An 18160-nucleotide genomic window follows, 5' to 3' on the forward strand; every position below is an offset into this window, starting at 1 on the left:
ATCATTAGACATTTCTCTTTGTGCCAATTTACTAACGATAGTTGTTCTGTCTTTGTCACTTAATTTTGTAGGCCACAAACCTGGGTCAGCTGACAGCAGGTCATGTGGCTCAGTATCTAAAGTGTCCATCTTAGCATTACTCTGTTCCTTGTACTGTAAGCTCCTCACTGCTTCCTCCTCCTCATCCGTGCTGCTACTGATACTGTCCTGAGCCTCATCTGCTGTTTTTAAATCACTTTCTGTGTCCTCTCTGACAGACTGGCTTGAGTAACATCCTGGCTCTAGAATATCCAAAAAATATAAATTCATTCAGAACCTGTTCTACTTGGACATAGAGTTTCTGTACCACACCATTCTGCTGAAAGAGTCTGACTACTTAATCAGTTATATTAATAGAAATGGTTCACTGGGGCAAACAAAAAAAATCCTAAAATAATAAATAGAATACCTTTGTAATACCAGCATTTCCAGCAGTATCCAAAATTTCTCAATCATGATCTTCTAAGAAAACTAGATTCAGCTAAATGTGACAATTAGCTTAACAGCTGTATTGTGCTCGCTAGCAACCTATGCACATACAGTATACAATGTTAAAAGTGTTCTACATTATGAACCCTAACCCAAAAACCTTTAGCTTCATATACTGTAGATAATTGTGACCTTGCCTGTGAAAACTTTTTTTTTTTTTACGGTTTTCTACATAAAATCATTCTACATAATGTAAAGAACATTCTGTGAAAATATAACATTGATATCTTTAATATTGACTGAGTAAGATCATGCCAGAGTTTGAAATCATAGTAAAAATGAATGCTTGATATCAAACTGCGATGTTCTTTATCTCATAATAATTTAGATTTGATGCTTTAGTCTGGTTTTCACAGGCAAAATCTCAGTGACATACTGATTACTTCCTTCTTCATCTGGGAGAAGAGTTGTGGGAACTTCCTGGGGAAGAGTGGGTGAGGGCGAGGTTGCATCTGTGTATGAGGTGGACGTAGACGTCATTAGTGAACTAGTTACTCGCTAGCTAGAATGCACGGTTGTAGTTAGCTAAAGTCTGCTAACATAGTTAGACAACAAGAGAATGCTGGCAATTGGCTACAAATTAAAGATCCATCTGGACCGAGATTACATTATTTTCATTTTCAGTGGTGAAAAACGTAACCTATTGAACATTGAATTGACTGTCAGGTAGTGCTTGGCCACTCAACTAGCGCTAACATTACCGCAAATAAAGCTCCGTTTTCTATTTGTAACTCTTTGGTAGATTTTACATTTATAATTTCTATTACATTATTACTAGTACTGTAACTACTAATAAAACGGATCTCTGGTGGCCCCAAAAGTGCGTGGGCCCTTAGAATCGTCCTAACTTTCTACCCCTTAGCGGCACCCCTGCTTGGGCCAATAACATTAAAAACCTCTTTAAAAACATGCGTTGAGGAATAATATCTTGAGGACTGTCTGTAGGCTTCAAATGTTTAACAAACTCCTGTTACCCTCAAATCTAGCAACATTTTTTCCCCACTGGGGTCAATTCTGGGGTCAGTTCTGAAGCCTTCTTCATTGCAGTTGAATTTCTCATCTTGAAGTTCTTGATGATCCAGTAAATGTGTCTTTCAGGTGCACTATTCTTTGCATCAAAATGGCCTCACATGCAAAGAAATTGCTGCAAAGTGATGATGGCTGCATGTCTTTCTTTAGAGGTAACCATTGATGACACAAGAATACAATGATTAGAAGCTCTTCTTCCTACTGACTAGAACTTGTTCGCACTTTCCCATGTGCTGATGTGATTCTTATGCTAGCTGGTCACTTTTTACCGGGGACAAAAACAGGTCCTTTTTTTTTTTTTTGGCCAATGAAGCGTTTTGCAAATACAGTATGTAAAATGCATCTGATCACTCTGCACAATAATTTAGAAACTATGTGAATCTACACCACAACAACTGAAGCAGCTAACTTTGCAAAACACAAAATTTAACAAGCAGTTCATTTAATTAGGGTTTCTGAGACAACGACCCACTGCAGAGAACTGCCAAAACTTTTGGCCATGGCTTTACCCTATCATTCACGTGGGGAGCAGGGCCATAATAAATTGCCATTTTTTAAAGGTAATATACCTCCTTGTGGTTGAGAGATAATCGCAATACTACAGGTATGGTTATGATAGGTTAGAGCCCTAAAAGTTTGAAGATTATGAAATTGCATTTCATAATGACCTCAGTATCTAAAACAAATATGTGTAAAAATTGTTATATTTCTAATATGTTTTATACAGATAAATGAGCCTGGGGTCAAATTGACCCCAAAGATCACCAATGCTACAAAATGTGTACAGGACACTGAAAACATATCATCGTGAAAAATGTATGTTTACCCAGTTTTCCCCATTAACTGAGGAAGAGTCATTAAATATGAAGCAAAAAAAAAATAAAAAAAAATGATGTCAATCATATGTTTAGAGGCGTTAAACATTGCATGGGGTCAAATAGACCCCAAAGATAACAGGAGATGTTGCAGTAATACTTGCTAGTTGACAAATTAGAAATACTCTTAAATTACCTAACTTGCGTGATTGACTAAAATTGATAGTGTTTGTAATATTATCTATCCAGTGTGTTATTAAATGTTGTGATGAAGACAGCAGCCATGCGTTCTTGTGGTGAAACAGTTTGCAGTAAATGTTACAGTAAATTGTCACTGTTCCATACGACTGAATCTATTCTCTAGCTGACATTTTGTCATTTTCATATGAAGGGTGAGTTACAGTAATTAATTATGGTATCTACCATATTAAGGCCCTCTCTCTTTATTCCTCAAACTATACATTAGATTTGGTTATCTGCTTCAGAAATGTAGCACGCTGATCTGCTAGTCATGAGGTTTTCATGAGGAGAACTCTCATCATGTGTTTGCAATTTGCATAGCTTAATGATGCATTTAAAAGTTAATGACCAAACATATCTTTACAAAAGTTCACAATGCTGTTGCAGATGAAATATAATATGGATAAAATTGGATAAATATCTTTGTTAGGTTAGATACTGATTATTAATCACTCAAACCCCTCTCCTTAATCGTCAGACTAGCACGTTTGTAGTTTTTAACACTTTTTATTTGTGTTTGTAGTTCTAATCGAATCCTCATCCAACATGCAATGGGTTGTGGGCAATATTAGCCATTAGTGTGCATGGATCTGCACTTCGGAAAAAGTAGACCATTCGGGTATCTTTGGAATGCTCTTTTCAACAAACTACGATTTCGGACACACTAATTCTAATTTCAAATACTATTTAGGATGTATAGTATGCTAATTGGGAAGCAGCAAGAGAAAGTATTAGTTCACCCCTAGAGTCTTCAGATCTGAGTCATTCGTTCATTCCGTGACAGCCCCATAGACCCAAAGACTCGGGAGGAGAACTATAATTTCGGTTTCCGGGAACAGTCTGCATAGCTTAAGCCTATAGGGATGTAGTCTCGTGTTGCCAGAACTTCAGACTGACGACAAAAGTTTGGACACCATAGCAGCTTTCATTTGGCCAAGGACCACCCAGAGTCACAGTTGGTTTTGTTCCACATCATGTTTCGGGGTGCGAAAATGCAATGTTGAAGTCCGCCTCTGCCTTCATCCTCCCGTCCCACCGACAAACAATGAAATGGGGCCAGACTGAGTCTTTCCCATCCCGGCCTTCATTCTCCCGTCTCGCAGCGTGAGATAGGACTAACTGCAGAACTGCAGAACCATACATCATGACAGTCAGAGGACGACAGCGCTAGACTAACAGCCTGAGGCCGGAAGTGGGCGGAGCAAATTTATCTTCGTAGGCATTGCTCCATTTGGAGCTTTTTAAAGTTTAAAACCGTTAATGTCAAATATTTTATTAAAACGATCTAACTGAAATGATAGATTAGATAGATAGATACTCGCGTTGTGTTAATAGCTCAATCATATACACACAAACACATAAAAGTTACGATTATATATATATATATATATATATATATATACCGATTTTTTTAAATCATTCAAATTTGGCTGGGTGGTTAATAACACATTTTTTCTGTGGTGTGACAAACTCAGAACACATACTTTAATATGGCTTTACAGGGTGTCACAGAGACAAGCTCCGTGGTTCCCTCCTCTGGCCATCGGAGGGAGCCGTCTCCCGAATACTGACACACACACACTCGCATACACACTACATTTCCCACAAGCCCGTGCCTTGGACTGATTACAGCCACAGCTGTTACTCATTACCTGGACTATAAAGGACTCCCTTGTACCATAGTTCATTGCAAAGTCTTGTTTTACCTTGGTGAACATTTCTGAGCGTTATAATCCTGTTTGTTACCCGTCCACGACTCTCTGCTGCCTGCCTTTGACCTCTGGTCTGTGAGTGATATCTGCCTGTCCCGTACCACTGCCTGTTTCCTGACCTCGATTCTGCCTGTCCCTTTTGTACCTGTCTGCTCCTGTTTGACCCTGCCTGTACGACCACGCTCTTATTCAATAAAAGCATGCAAATGGATCCCAGCCTGAGTGACGATTCGTTACACAGGGACTTTAATGTTTAAAATATTACTTAAGGGCCTGTTAAATAGCTGGTTTGCTGCTCATATCCGTCACTGTTTGATAAACTGGGAAATGCTGTTGGCTGTTGTTGTGACAGTTTCATCTATTTTGCAAACTCCAATCCAGTTAGTTAAGTTAATAGCTAATTATTGAGGTTTTCCGTTCTATCTTGAATATGCTTCCATAATGCATATATCCAATATACCGTTGTTCCCATAACAATACATTAAAAAAATACACTGTTTCTCTGACATTTTTAAATGGTGCATAAAATATAATGGTTTGCTTCCATAACACACAATAATGGTTTAACGAAATCTAAATGTTAAACATCTGTACCATTGTACCCTTTACAACCCTTTACAACGTGACTGCCCACGATTGTAAAGCAAAACGTGATTGGTTGTAGCGAGATTGTGCTGCGATTGGTCAGCGCTATGTGGCCGTTACAAACAACAGCACTTTTTGTCCACAAAAGCGTTAAAGTCCATGAAATGTTGATATATTGTCCATTGTTTACATCACATTTCTTCTGAATGATCTGCTCTCCATGTTCGTTCTTCGAGAAATTATGCAATCTGAGCAGCATTTATGTTGTAAAACTGTATATGATTGTATAGACTCTCACAAAACAAATGAGCCCACGTCATGAGAGGCATATTCTCCAGCCATTGCTATTGTAGTAAATCTGGCGGACAAAACTTTTAGCCAATGCCAAGACAATCCAACAACGTGTGTACTGTTTATCTTCTGCATGTGTGCACATGTGCACAGACGTGCATCTCGACCATAAGTGTAACTGGCCTGTTTTCTGCGTTGTATTTTGTCTGCGTTGTGTTATGAAAAACTGGACAGCAAGTGACAATTTCACTGATCTTTTATACCTCTGATAGGCCTGATGTGAAAACAACAGAAAAGTAGCCTCTATGAGTGACTCAGCCTTATCATGCTCTCTCAAGTGCATTAACAAAGCGAAGAGAAAATAAATCACATTAAACAAGAAAATAATATAACAGAAAACATACCTGATGTGAAAACAACAGAAAAGCAGCCTCTATGAGTGACTCGCCCTTATCGTGCTCTATAAAACATATGATGTACACTTTTCACCATGTGCTCTCTGTTCCACATTTAGGCCCAAATGCAAAAATATAACTCAAACAGGGAGAAATGACAAAAATAACCACAAAGATAGGTAAAATAACATTATACACATGAATTAGAGTGAAAATATAGACATAAGAGCATTAATTAAAATAAAGATTGAACAGATTATCAGGAGTCCAAAATAACCTCACCTCTCCAGTGCATTGACAAAGCGAAGAGGAAGAGGAGGAGACAGAACAGGAAATTATATTGACTCATGATGTCATCACCACAATTAAAGGGGAAAGCACTCACATTTCAGTTAGGCAGTTATATCAGATGTATGTAAACAAAAAAATTTGTGTGAATTCTAATAAACAATATAAGTTTTTAACAGTAAACTTTCTGTACCTGTTATATAAGCACAGCAAGCCATATTATTTGGTAATTGTATGAAACAATCCTGAAAAAGCACAACGGCAGAGATGGCAAGTTCAGCGGCTGGAATTAGCTGAGGTGACGGCACACAGACAGCAGCGCAATCCACCTGTCACTCAAGTGGCCACACCCTTAATTAGGCAGAACTTTAAGGCTTAATATAATTTAAACAGATGAGTTCCAATTCATCAAAAAAATTCACCCCCCTCAGAGTTGTCACGAAGGGCAAAATTAGCTGTATAGACCAAAACCACAATTTGTACCAGGCAGTAAAAGTTTTTTTTCCTGCTGTAAAGCTGGGCATTTTAACATGAGACTCCATGAGATTCTGCTCTCTTTTGGAGCCTGTCCCTAGCGGCCAGTCGATGAATTGCAGTTTAAGTCATTTCCGTATTGGCTTCAAGAGAAACTGGGAGGTTGGCTTATTCTCACACCTTCAGTACTACTAATGCTCAAAAATCTGTATTTTTTGGTATTCTGGAAATTATAAGGTATTACATTGAGTAACTTAAGTGACGTGTGTACACATACCAATCATAGATCAAAACATTGTTAAACGTTGCTGAATTATAAATAATTATGCTACTAATATATAAAAAGCTGTTTTGGGACTTAAAGAGCATGAGTTGAGCGAAGTCATCTGGCTCACTGAAATGAGCCCGAATTCCCATCACTACACTGAATAGAGTACCTTAGGGATGACGTGTTTTTGTAGGCAAAACCCGGAAGCAAGTTAGCATTTTGGGCCTTCCGGTTCCATCGCCCCGAAGTCAATGGGTTTTTTGAATGGGTTTTTGCTAAATCGCCTGAAATAAGGTCTGGGGTTAGCAAAGCCTCTAAATATTTCCACGTTTTGATCTGACATAAAACACACCAGTTATAACCCGCTTGTGATTTTTTAAACCTTTATTGTGTCTTAAAAACGGCGGTTGCTAACAAATTGCTAAAAGGGACTACTTCCTTTGGCAGGGACTTTAGACGTCATCATGACAAACAGGACATTTGGACAGCATTTCTCATGGAAAAAGTGGATAAGTATTCATACACAGCGCAGATCATAATCAGCGAGCATGTTTTTAAATAAAGTTGTTTTTTAAATAAAGTGTGAGGAAGCTTGGTGGTGGTGGTGACGTTGATCCGCGACCATGGTGTGCTGTAGTCCGTTTATAGCCTACTGTTAGCTTTTTATATCTGACAACTTTATTTAGGCTTCAAAATGTATAAATGTTGTGTTAACTTGTAAGGATTATCTTAATAGACAAAACGTGTAGGTGTCATAACCCTTTGTTAAACACAGAGCTTATTTTTTGCGATTTTCCAAAAGTCTTTGGGAAAAATGCATAGGCTTTCGATCGAGGGAACCCGTGCGCCGCTAACTTCCGGGTTGGCCTACAAAAACACGTCATCCCTGAGGTACTCTATAGACGATCTTTGAACGAAACGCACTGTCATTGGCCACCTCATGCTGTGACTCAATAGCCACATGCGCTTCTGCCGACGCACTGCCCAATGAGCGCAACGCAGCCGTAGGGTTTAAAGAGCTGAGGCAAACGGGTAAAGTCATTCTGTATCAGAAAACAGCACCGAGCATTTGGGAAAATGGCAAGGACGAAACAGACCGCTCGTAAATCCCCCGAAGAAGCAGCTGAGGAAGCCGCCAGTAAGAACGCTCCGGCCACCGGAGGTGTCAAGAAGCCCCATCGCCACAGGCCCGGGACTGTGGCTCTCAGAGAGATCCGCCGTTATCAGAAGTCCACCGCCCTTCCAGCGGCTGGTGAGAGGAATCGCTCAGGATTTCAACGGATCTGCGCTTCCAGAGCTCTGCTGTCATGGCCCTGCAGGAGGCCAGCGAGGCTTACTTGTTCGGTCTTTTTGAGGACACCAACCTGTGCGCCATCCACGCCAAGAGAGTCACCATCATGCCCAAGGACATTCAGCTGGCCCACCGCATCCGCGGATAGCGCACCTAAACTCTTACCTGTGTAACATGTGAATCCCCTAAGTGTATCTAACCTCAGTGTCTAACAAAGCAGAATTTCCTTTCAAAAGTGTAATGATTCCAAAGGCAGAATGGTAATATTTCGTATTAACAGTAAAACAAAACGTTGAACATAATTGAACTTTATGACATAATCCTCCGTCCCCAGTGTCACCTGTAGTGTAAATACACTTTGCAACTAGATTTTTAGTTCTGGGTGCATATAATACTATATGGGATTGCAAAGTTAATGGGTCAAAATCACTATAAAGTGCCTTTGAGACTTCACAATTTCCAAAATAAAAAGTTGAGATTTTCCATTTAACTTCATATTTGTTGTATTAAGGAGACCTTAGGCTGTTAGAAATGCATGTTGGTCAAGCTCCAGCACTTTTTGTAAATTAACTGTAAGCAGACAATGTACGAGCAACCCACAAAATATGTCCACCCTTCCATGGACAAAATCAAAGTAGTTTAAATATATTTTCATTGCATAGTGATTTTAAAATGTACATTTTCAGTAAGATACTTGGTCCCTTTCTCAACAATACATTTTAGTTGATCAGAAAAGTCTTTTGATAATAATGAAACTGCAGAAAAACATTTGTTTCCCTATAAAATATGCAATACTTGCAATTTCTTTTCTAAATAACGTCTAACAACAAAGATATCTGGTCAAACTTTCATACAATATTAACTGGCCCTCTTTTCTTTATAAAGAAATCACACAAAAGGTTTTGCTAACTTGTTAAAATAATTTGCTAATTTTCATAAAAGATGAAAATGACAGGGTGGACAAAAATATGACAGGGTGGACAGAGACTTTAATGGGTGAATAAAACAGGAATATCAGAGAAAACAACAGAAACAAGAAGAAACCCTTAAGCAATATATGATACTCTAACTATTAAACTAAAACTGCTCACTTGATTCATTAAAAACCGTGGCTTCATTCATAACAAATCACCGATTTATTTTACTGTTGTATAAAATAAATATCACATTTGCAAATTGAGCAGATATTCAGGAAAACAGCACTTTTTCTCGTGTGATTGCTTAATTATGTCATATGATATAAATATAAGACAAAAGCCCATTCAGGGCATTTTTTATCCTCGTATCTTGAATTTTAGGCACATTCTAACTACATTCTAACAGGCTACATCACACAGTGAGTCGTTGTATTACATCATCTTCCATCTCTATGCCATGTAAGATGGCGAACAGCTCTGGACCGGGACAGGGTGCACTAAATGCGTTAATTTCAATGTGTTCATTTTTCCATAATTAATCGCACCAAATTAACACGTTAACACAGCCCTAGTGAAAACATTTATCAGAATGTGGCAAAAATTATGCACATGTCCACCCTGTCAAGTACCATGTCCACCCTGTCATGGAAGGCTTGATGACAGGGTGGACAAAGACAGGGTGGACATTTTTGGCAAAATTTTGCATTTAATGGACACATGGTGTACCTTCGGTTAGCAAAGTGATTCATTGTTGAAGCTGACTGTGTACTGTTTAAAATATATATTTTAAATTTCTTAAAAGTTTTTATATTAATATTTCACTATGACAGGGTGGACACAATATGAATCCAATATGAATCAAACACAATATGATGAAAATTAGGAAATATAAGTGTAGATAATCAGTGTACTTACAGCAGATGTTTAACCTCCATTGAAAAAAGACCAAATGGTGGAGGGGATGTCACTGACAACATCAGTTGGTTTCTTAAAGGGGCGTTTACTTACACTTACACGTGCAAAATGCTTAATATTATTATGAAAATAGAATATAAATGATCAAAATTTCTTGTTTTATCAAATAACTTGTTGAGGACAATAAGAACATTCAAAAAGTTTTTGAATTTTATGTCATTTATTCACTTTTTACACTGAAGTTAGCTGAGCAGTGTCTGGGACATGCCAAAACCGCATACATCTAATCAAAGAAAATGGTATAAAATGAGAAAAAAAAAACATTTCAAGAGATTTATCAATGTACATGTATGTGTGTAAATGTTTGGCCATTTATAATAAAACCTCAGAATTTCATTATTTTGCATTATATTCATGATGACTGAGCGATTATGATGAGGACACCTAAGGCACTTTATAGTGATACTGACCCTAATGAACGCGTAAAGAATTACGTTGTATTGCTTATCCCCGTGAAAATAACATTTAGAGACAGCCATGAAGGGAACTGACTTTACTAAAATGTATTGTTTACATAACATGTGAAATCAGTTTCATTTCCTATGTCAAAATTATTTGCATTTATTTTTTTTATTCATCCACTCACTCTTTCGAGATGGAATATACAGGTGCTGGTCATATAATTAGAATATCATCAAAAAGTTCATTTTTTTATTATAAATTATTTTTAAAAATGAAACTTTCATATATTCTAGATTCCCTACATGTAAAGTAAAACATTTCAAAAGTTTTTTTTTTTAAATTTTGATGATTAGAGCGTACAGCTCATGAAAGTCCAAAATCCAGTATTTCAAAATATTAGAATATTTCCTAAGATCAATCAAAAAATGGATTTGCAAAACAGAAAAGTTCAAGTTCTTTAAAGTATGTTCTTTTGTGCACTCAATACTTGATCGGCAGGACATATTACAGCAAATGACTTGATCCTAGCACAAATTACTGCATCAGTGAAGTGTGGCATGGAAGTGATCAGCCTGTGGCACTGCTGAGGCACTATTGAGCCTTCAGATCATCTGTATATTGTTGGATCGACTGTTTCTCATCTTTCTCTTGAAAATATCCCATAGATTCAGGTCAGGCATATTGGCTGGCCAATAAAGCACAGTAATATCATGGTCAGCAAACCACTTGGAAGTGGTTTTTGCACTGTGGGCAGATGCTAAAGTCCTGCTGGAAAAGGAAATCAGCATCTCCATAAAGCTTGTCAGCAGATGGAAGCATAAAGTGCTCCAAAATCTCCTGGAAGATGGCTGCATTGACTTTGCACTTGATAAAACACAATGGACCAACACCAGCAGACGTCACGGCCCCCCCAAATCATTATTGACTTCAGAAACTTCACAGTAGACTTCAAGCAGCTTGGATTCTGTGCCTCTCCAGTCTTCCTTCAGACTCTGGGACCATGATTTCAACATGAAATGCAAAATTTACTTTTATCTGAAAAGAGGACTTTCGACCACTGTTCACTGTCCAGTTCTTTTTCTCCTTAGCCCAGGTAAGATGCTTCTGACGTTGTCTCTGGTTCAGAAGTGGCTTGGTAGTCCTTTTCCTGAAGATGTCTGAGTGTGGTGACTCTTGATGCGCTGACTCCGGCTTCATTCTACTCATTATGAAGCTCTCCCAAGTGTTTGAATCGGCTTTACTTGACAGTATTCTCAAGCTTGCGGTCATCCCTGTTGCTTGTGCACCTTTGTCTACCCAATTTCTTCCTTCCAGTCAACTTTGCATTTAATATGCTTTGATACATCACTCTGTAAACAGCCACCCCATCCAGTAATGACCATCTGTGACTTACTCTCTTTGTGGAGGGTGTCAATGATTGTCTCCTGGACCATTGCCAAGTCAGCAGTCTTCCCCATTAGTGTGGTTTCAAAGAACAAAAGATACCCGGAATTTATACTGTAGGGATGGTCATTTAATGAAACTCAAATGTAAATATTCTAATATTTTGAGATACTGGATTTTGGACTTTCATTAGCTGTACGCTCTAATCAACAAATTTAAAAAAAAAAACTTTTGAAATGTTTTACTTTACATGTAGGGAATCTAGAATATATCAAAGTTTCATTTGTTAAAATAATTTACAATAAAAAAATGAACTTTTTCACGATATTCTAATTATATGACCAGCACCTGTATTTGATAAACGCTGATCGCTTCTTTGAAAGCAACCTTCAGTCTGCTGGAGCGACGCGCCTCATATGACGTTGCGTAAATAACTCCGCCTTCATGTGTTTCAACAAGGTCCTGTAAGCGATTGTAAAAGCTCTTCTTGCACATCCTGCGGTCATCCAAAAGTTCAGCTGTGAATAAACCTTGTTAATAACAACAATGTCTGGAAGAGGCAAAGGCGGTAAAGGGCTCGGCAAAGGAGGCGCCAAGCGGCACCGTAAAGTTTTGCGCGATAACATCCAGGGAATCACCAAACCCGCCATCCGTCGTCTCGCTCGCCGTGGCGGTGTCAAGCGCATCTCCGGTCTGATCTACGAGGAGACCCGCGGAGTGTTGAAGGTGTTTCTGGAGAATGTGATCCGCGATGCCGTCACCTACACCGAGCACGCCAAGAGAAAGACCGTGACCGCCATGGATGTTGTGTACGCGCTGAAGCGACAGGGACGCACCCTGTACGGCTTCGGGGGTTAAATTTCTTCGTTGTATTGAACGGACCCAACGGCTCTTTTAAGAGCCACCCACGTTTTCAAAAAGAGTGTTTTAAATGACTGTCAGCTATTATTTGGTAGCTATACTCCGATAGGATATTAATACAGTCTGAAAAAGTATGGGATTTGAGTAATTTCCAGATCTAGGTAGTGTTGCTCCTATTGTATGGCTTATACAATTTAAAAATTATTCATCTTATAACTATCATACAAGCAGTGTTTTTATTGCGAGATGTATTCTTTAGTGATTATCAAACATGACTGAATTCATACAGGTTCTAAAGTGTTTTAAGTTTCTTATCGTGTAAGCATGTACATGTTCGAGAAAGCAATGATTGGAAAATGAAAACTATGAGAGAATTTGTATAAATATTCGAAGATCAAAGAGTTGATGTAATGTACACAATATTATGTAAGGACATTGCGGAATTACAATTGTCAATTTAAAGTGCTTTATTGGCATGATTGTGATCTGCCATGACACCTCATGAGCGGGAAAGGCAGACAAAGAGGCGTGTGAGGGAAGTATGTAACTGGCGGGTCTGGAGATGGGAAGTGATTAACATTTAGAAGCTTTTTTAGAAGGCAGATGTGTTTCTCTAGCAGCCCGTTTCTGACCAATCCAGCCCTCTAAAATTAGCATGAGCTTTCAATAAATACCCAGTACACCACTCTTGACGGACCAATATTTTGTAGTACGCAAGCTTTCTTGTTTTGTTATATGCACATAACACGCATTCAGAGATTGCATTAATTCAATGAGTTGACATTCATAGCTGTTAATTTTTGCCGAATAAATAACCGTTTCTGTGAGTGGAGAAGTTTAGAAACTTGTGGGAAGAGATTCACGGGTGGTGCTAGGAGGGGACAAAGGAGCAAGACGTATCAATGCAGCGCGCCTTTTCTACCCAATGAAATACCTTCTAACCATTGGTTGCGTGAATACAGCCAATCAGAGGGAGAAAATCCAGCCATGTGAAATTACCATGAGCTTCAGATAAATATCCAGTGCATCGGTATCCACGGAACTGTTTATGCCGAAGAAGAATATTCCCGATCAGGGAAATCTGTTTTCAAAGAAGGTGCGCTCACCAAGACAGCCGACGAAAGAGAAAAGAAACGTATGGAATCTAGAATAAAAGAGAGTTACGCAAAAATACAAAGTTCAATGGGTTTTCCTGTTCTTATTTTTTAGCGCCGGTCTGGCCACATCCACCCGCAGAGCGCAGCATTCATATGATAACAACCTGAAATAAGCCAGAGAAATGTGGTAAACACCCCCTATCAATAAGATAAAATTGGCAGCAAACATTTGTTTGCCTTTATTGACCTTTTATCACGATGGTACGTCACACACGCAAGCAGGCTCTCCTTATGATCGTAGACAGCGAGGAAGAATTCAGTTTTTCCTCAGAAGACGACGAAGGCGACATTGACTTTGAAGAGGGCTGTGATCCAGCGCAGGACACGTTTTCTGATGAGTAAGCCATTTATTCTTATTTTGGTTATTAGAGTTGCCTGTATAGCTGTTTCAGACCTATATATGGCCAGAGTGAAATCTATCAGTTTGTTACACTGAGTCAAATGTGTTGCCCTGTGGACTTTTCATTACATCTGAATGTCTTCCAAAACGAACACATACATTTTATGCTCTATAATATAGAGAAGAAAAAAAAAAATGTTTAGATTATACTAATGGTCTAGTTTGGGTTTGCTTAGGACCGGCATTTGCTGTAAAATACTGCCTCATCAACGGACCTTAACTGTTCTCCATTATCTGTTTAGGTGTAAATGTTTTGAACGTGCATGACATAAGGTTGTTGATGTGCCCCATCAACGCATATAAAGTGCGTGACCATATCCATTAATTGCCAATCACTTGTATGCCACCTTGGACAACCTAAGCTGATAAATGTTTACTAATATTTGTGCTTGTATCTATTTTCTTTTCTTTTCTTTTCTTTTCTTAGGAATGTGGCTCCTTCACGTGCACCTCATACAGGAGCGGCACACAAGCGTCGTTCAGTTTTCAATGCAGTTGAGAATCTTAACGAGTAAGTGCGCATTCACACCTCATTTTACAACTGACAGTTTAATTACATACTGTGAAATAATACACACAAAGTATATGTGCGTTTGTAATGAGTGGGTAATATGTCAGTATTAGTAATTGATAATGTTGTTGTGATCCTGTTGCCAGCATGCTCACTTTTGTTTTCTCCCCCCTCAGATGTGAGAATGACCAGATACCTGTTGCAAAGAGAGCCAAGATTCTGTCATGGAAAGCAGAAACTGATGTCGACATGAATCCGAAGCCTCTGAGATTTCTGCCTGCGCGGGAACCTGGGCCGCAGTTAAGTCTCGCTGAGTCGCACTCCCCTTTGAGTCTTTTCAAACTGTTTTTCTCAGAGAGCGCCGTGTCAAATCTGTGCCACAACACAAACGCTCAGGCTGCCAGGGCACTTGCAAAGGGTCGCAAATACAGTTGGACAGATGTCAGCGTTGACGAGATGTACCGCTACATTGGACTCGTTTTCTACATGGCCACGGTGAAGATGAGCTCCATCGCCGACTACTGGCGGCAGGACAGTCTTTTCTCTTTGCCTCTTCCTGCCACAGTTATGTCAAGGGACAGGTACCGCACCATTTCATGGAATTTGCACATGAGTCACCCAGATGCAGACAAGGAACATGACAAAAAGAGGGGCACAGCTGAACATGACCAACTTTTCAGGATCAAACCTCTCATGGACACTATCCGTCTTGCGTGCAAAACCTTCTATCATCCTAGAAGAAATTTAGCTGTGAAGGAAAGACTGGTGGCATGCAGAGCAAATGTAGGAATGACACGGTTCATGAATGCCAAGCCAACAAAGCTGGGCTTCAAGTTTTTTGTCCTTGCTGACTCATCAAATGAATATACTGTGGACCTCGCTGTGTACACGGGCAAGAACAGCTTTCCTACAGGCCATGGGATTTCATATATAACGCTGTGATGTCTCTTCTGGACAAGAAAGTATTGGGCTCTGGGTACCATGTTTACATGGATGATTTCTTTGCAAGTCCAAAGCTCTTAACAGACCTGCTTGCTATGAAGTTTGGTGCTTGTGGGACTTACAGAGACTACAGGAGGGGCTTCCCACAGAGTGCATCTAATTCACTGACCAAAAAGTCCACCAGGGGATCCATCAGGTGGATTCGTGATGGGCCTCTTGTGTGCGTGAAGTGGATGGACAAAAAAGAGGTGTCTGTTTGTTCCACCATCCATGCTGCCTATACAGGAGACCGTGTGCAAAGAAAAGTGAAAGCACAAGATACATGGAGGACAAAGACTTTTCCGTGTCCCGCACCTGCGACTGCGTACAACCACCACATGGTGGGTACTGATCTGTCTGATCAGCTGTTGCAGTACTACACTGCACAGCACAAAACCATGAAGTGGTACAGAAAAGTCTTTCTACACTTTTTGGACATTGCTGCCACCAACGCTTTCATATTGCATAAGGAGCTACACGGCGACATGACACGCAAGGAGTTTATGGAACAGCTTGTTGCAGATCTCTGTGGTGTGTCTCAGAAAGAAGCACCAAAACAGACCAGTATTGACCACGTGCCGGTTCCAGGAGCTGAGCTGACCTCGGATGTCAGAAAAATTGCCACTACCGGTCGCCGCATATGTGAGCATTGCAAAGCAGTGTTTGGCAAGAAACAACAGACACCTTGGAAATGCCAGGCATGTGACGTTCACTTGTGTTTTCAGTTGAACAGGAACTGTTTCCAGGAATGGCACAAAGGTGTGTGAGTGTGTTCAAAATGTGCCTTTATTCACACACACCCCTCTTTTTTTTTTTTTTTTTGATTTTATTGAGTATGTTGTGCACTATATTTGTAAATAAACTACAAAAAAGTCTCCTCACATTCTTGCACTTTTTTTTTTTTTTTTTTTTTTTTTTTTTTCATATTAATAGACTTATGAGGGAATGGATGAATATCTACCTGGGTGTTGAATGACCACTGGCACTGTCTTGCATACTGCCTTTCTATAACGAGAAAATCAGCAGTACAGTCTAGGCTGAATACAGTGTAGTGAGATGTTTGACCCTAGAAATCCCACATTTCAAACATCCTATCTCCAAACTGCAGCTAATGTCTCTGGCAGCAGAAGAAACACCCTGGACTGATGGTCAGTCCATCACAGGGCAAACACACAGACATGCACACATTCACACCTAAAGACAGTTTAATGTCTCCAATTTTAAAATTAACCAATGCTACATGTCTTTGGATTGTGTGGTGAACCGGAGCACTTGGCGTAAACTCATGTACGTAGGAAGAGCATACAAACTACACTACACTACTACAAACATCACTAACCTAAAAGTGAAAAATAAAGCAAATACATTAAAATAGACTTACATGGCTTCCTGACTGCAACAAAGACAAGAAAAAAAAAAGTATTTACAATCAAAGAAAATAGCACCCAATCGCTGCAGCCTATGTGGTGAAGGAAAACAGTGATATTTACACCGTTTACAGTGAAGTCAAAAGGCAACACACTTGCCACAATAAAGAAAAAAGAACAAACTGGTAAACAGACTAAAACAATCAATACAAGGAAGAGAACCGTCAACCATGGTCCCACAGCAGCTAAACACCCGCTTGCTCCACTTGCTACAATAGCCACTCCCCAAACTAACTTTTAGCACTAAATCTAGCTCCTAAATATGTGAAAATTTAGGAGTAGTCAAGAGGACTCCTACGTCACTAAGACCAAATCACAAACAATCCTAAAATGGCTGTGGCCGGCAATCTGCCACAGCATTTGGCCCAAAGACACTGTACACCATTGAGGTAATAGAGACTTGGGTGCTGAGCGTGGTCTTCGTGAATGTAATAAATATTTTTGATTCATAGATTTTAATCTGCGATGACATAACATAAAGGTTCATTTATGTACAGGCAAAATGTGTTGAATAATGGAGAATAAAACATTGTGGTTAAGTTGAAAATAATGTCCCATTGTCTGCGCCAACAGCCTTGTGGGGCAGCTCGGGTGACCCGAGTTCAGTTCTGGCTCATGGACCTTTCACGATCCGTTCCCCCCTTTCTCTCTCCCACTTCACTTCCTGTCTACTCACTGTCCTATCATAATAAAAAGGCAATAATGACAAAAAAAAAATTTTTGAAGAAAAAGAAAAAGAAAATAATGACACTTACAAATGATTGAACAGAGTAAAAGAGTAAAATAAGCGTATTTGGCGTACTGTCCAAGGTGAGGCTCTGAACTCAGAATTTAGCCCAAACCCAGAGTACTCCCCCATTATTTTGAGAATAGGAACCAGCTGAGAGTGAGGATTCGGGCTGGCAGAAGGATGCAGAAAAATGTCAAGGTAACTAGATGAGTTGACATCATGTTGACATCCTTATCAACGAGGTCAGCTACCCTTTATCTTAGCTTAAAGGGATAGTTCACCCAAAAATTTAAATTACCCCATGATTTATTCACCCTTAAGCCATCCTAGGTGTATATGATATTCTTCTTTCAGACAAATATAATCAGAGTTATATTAAATAATGTCCAGGCTAATCCATGCTTTATAATGGGAGTGGATGGTGCCCCAAAATCTAAAAAAAAACCCGCACTCATCCATTATAAAAGAAGTTCACACGGCTCCGGGGCGTTAATAAAGGC

The 18160-nt window shown here is 39.4% G+C and overlaps 4 protein-coding genes across 6 annotated transcripts in view; 3 read left to right on the top strand and 1 right to left on the bottom strand.

Moving 5' to 3' along the window:
* Positions 1-5932, bottom strand: part of LOC127506882 (histone H2B) — a 51152-nt gene extending 45220 nt beyond the window's left edge. Inside the window, exons 1-2 of the mRNA XM_051883721.1 lie at positions 5878-5932; positions 5605-5660 (exon numbers count right to left, since the gene is read on the bottom strand). The gene's annotated coding sequence lies outside the window, so the exon portion shown is untranslated. The remainder of the gene's footprint in view (positions 1-5604; positions 5661-5877) is intronic.
* LOC127506760 (histone H4) overlaps positions 1-16708 on the top strand; it is a 210673-nt gene extending 193965 nt beyond the window's left edge. Inside the window, exons 1-3 of one of the 3 annotated variants that reach the window (XM_051883580.1) lie at positions 12626-13949; positions 14439-14522; positions 14699-16708. In XM_051883580.1, the coding sequence (XP_051739540.1) occupies positions 13810-13949; positions 14439-14522; positions 14699-15464 (990 nt within the window). In that variant the 5' untranslated portion in view covers positions 12626-13809 and the 3' untranslated portion in view covers positions 15465-16708. Of the gene's footprint in view, positions 1-12625; positions 13950-14438; positions 14523-14698 lie in introns of those variants that run through there. The other 2 variants (XM_051883579.1, XM_051883578.1) reach the window with 2 other exon arrangements.
* LOC127506886 (histone H2B) overlaps positions 1-18160 on the top strand; it is a 95011-nt gene that overhangs the window by 50600 nt on the left and 26251 nt on the right. The window lies entirely within an intron of this gene.
* Positions 12100-12499, top strand: LOC127506907 (histone H4). The gene has a single exon (XM_051883751.1). The coding sequence runs from the start codon at positions 12140-12142 to the stop codon at positions 12449-12451; it is 312 nt and encodes a 103-aa protein (XP_051739711.1). The 5' UTR covers positions 12100-12139; the 3' UTR covers positions 12452-12499.

Source organism: Ctenopharyngodon idella, chromosome 24 (genome assembly GCF_019924925.1).
Source record: "Ctenopharyngodon idella isolate HZGC_01 chromosome 24, HZGC01, whole genome shotgun sequence".
NCBI lineage: Eukaryota > Metazoa > Chordata > Actinopteri > Cypriniformes > Xenocyprididae > Ctenopharyngodon > Ctenopharyngodon idella.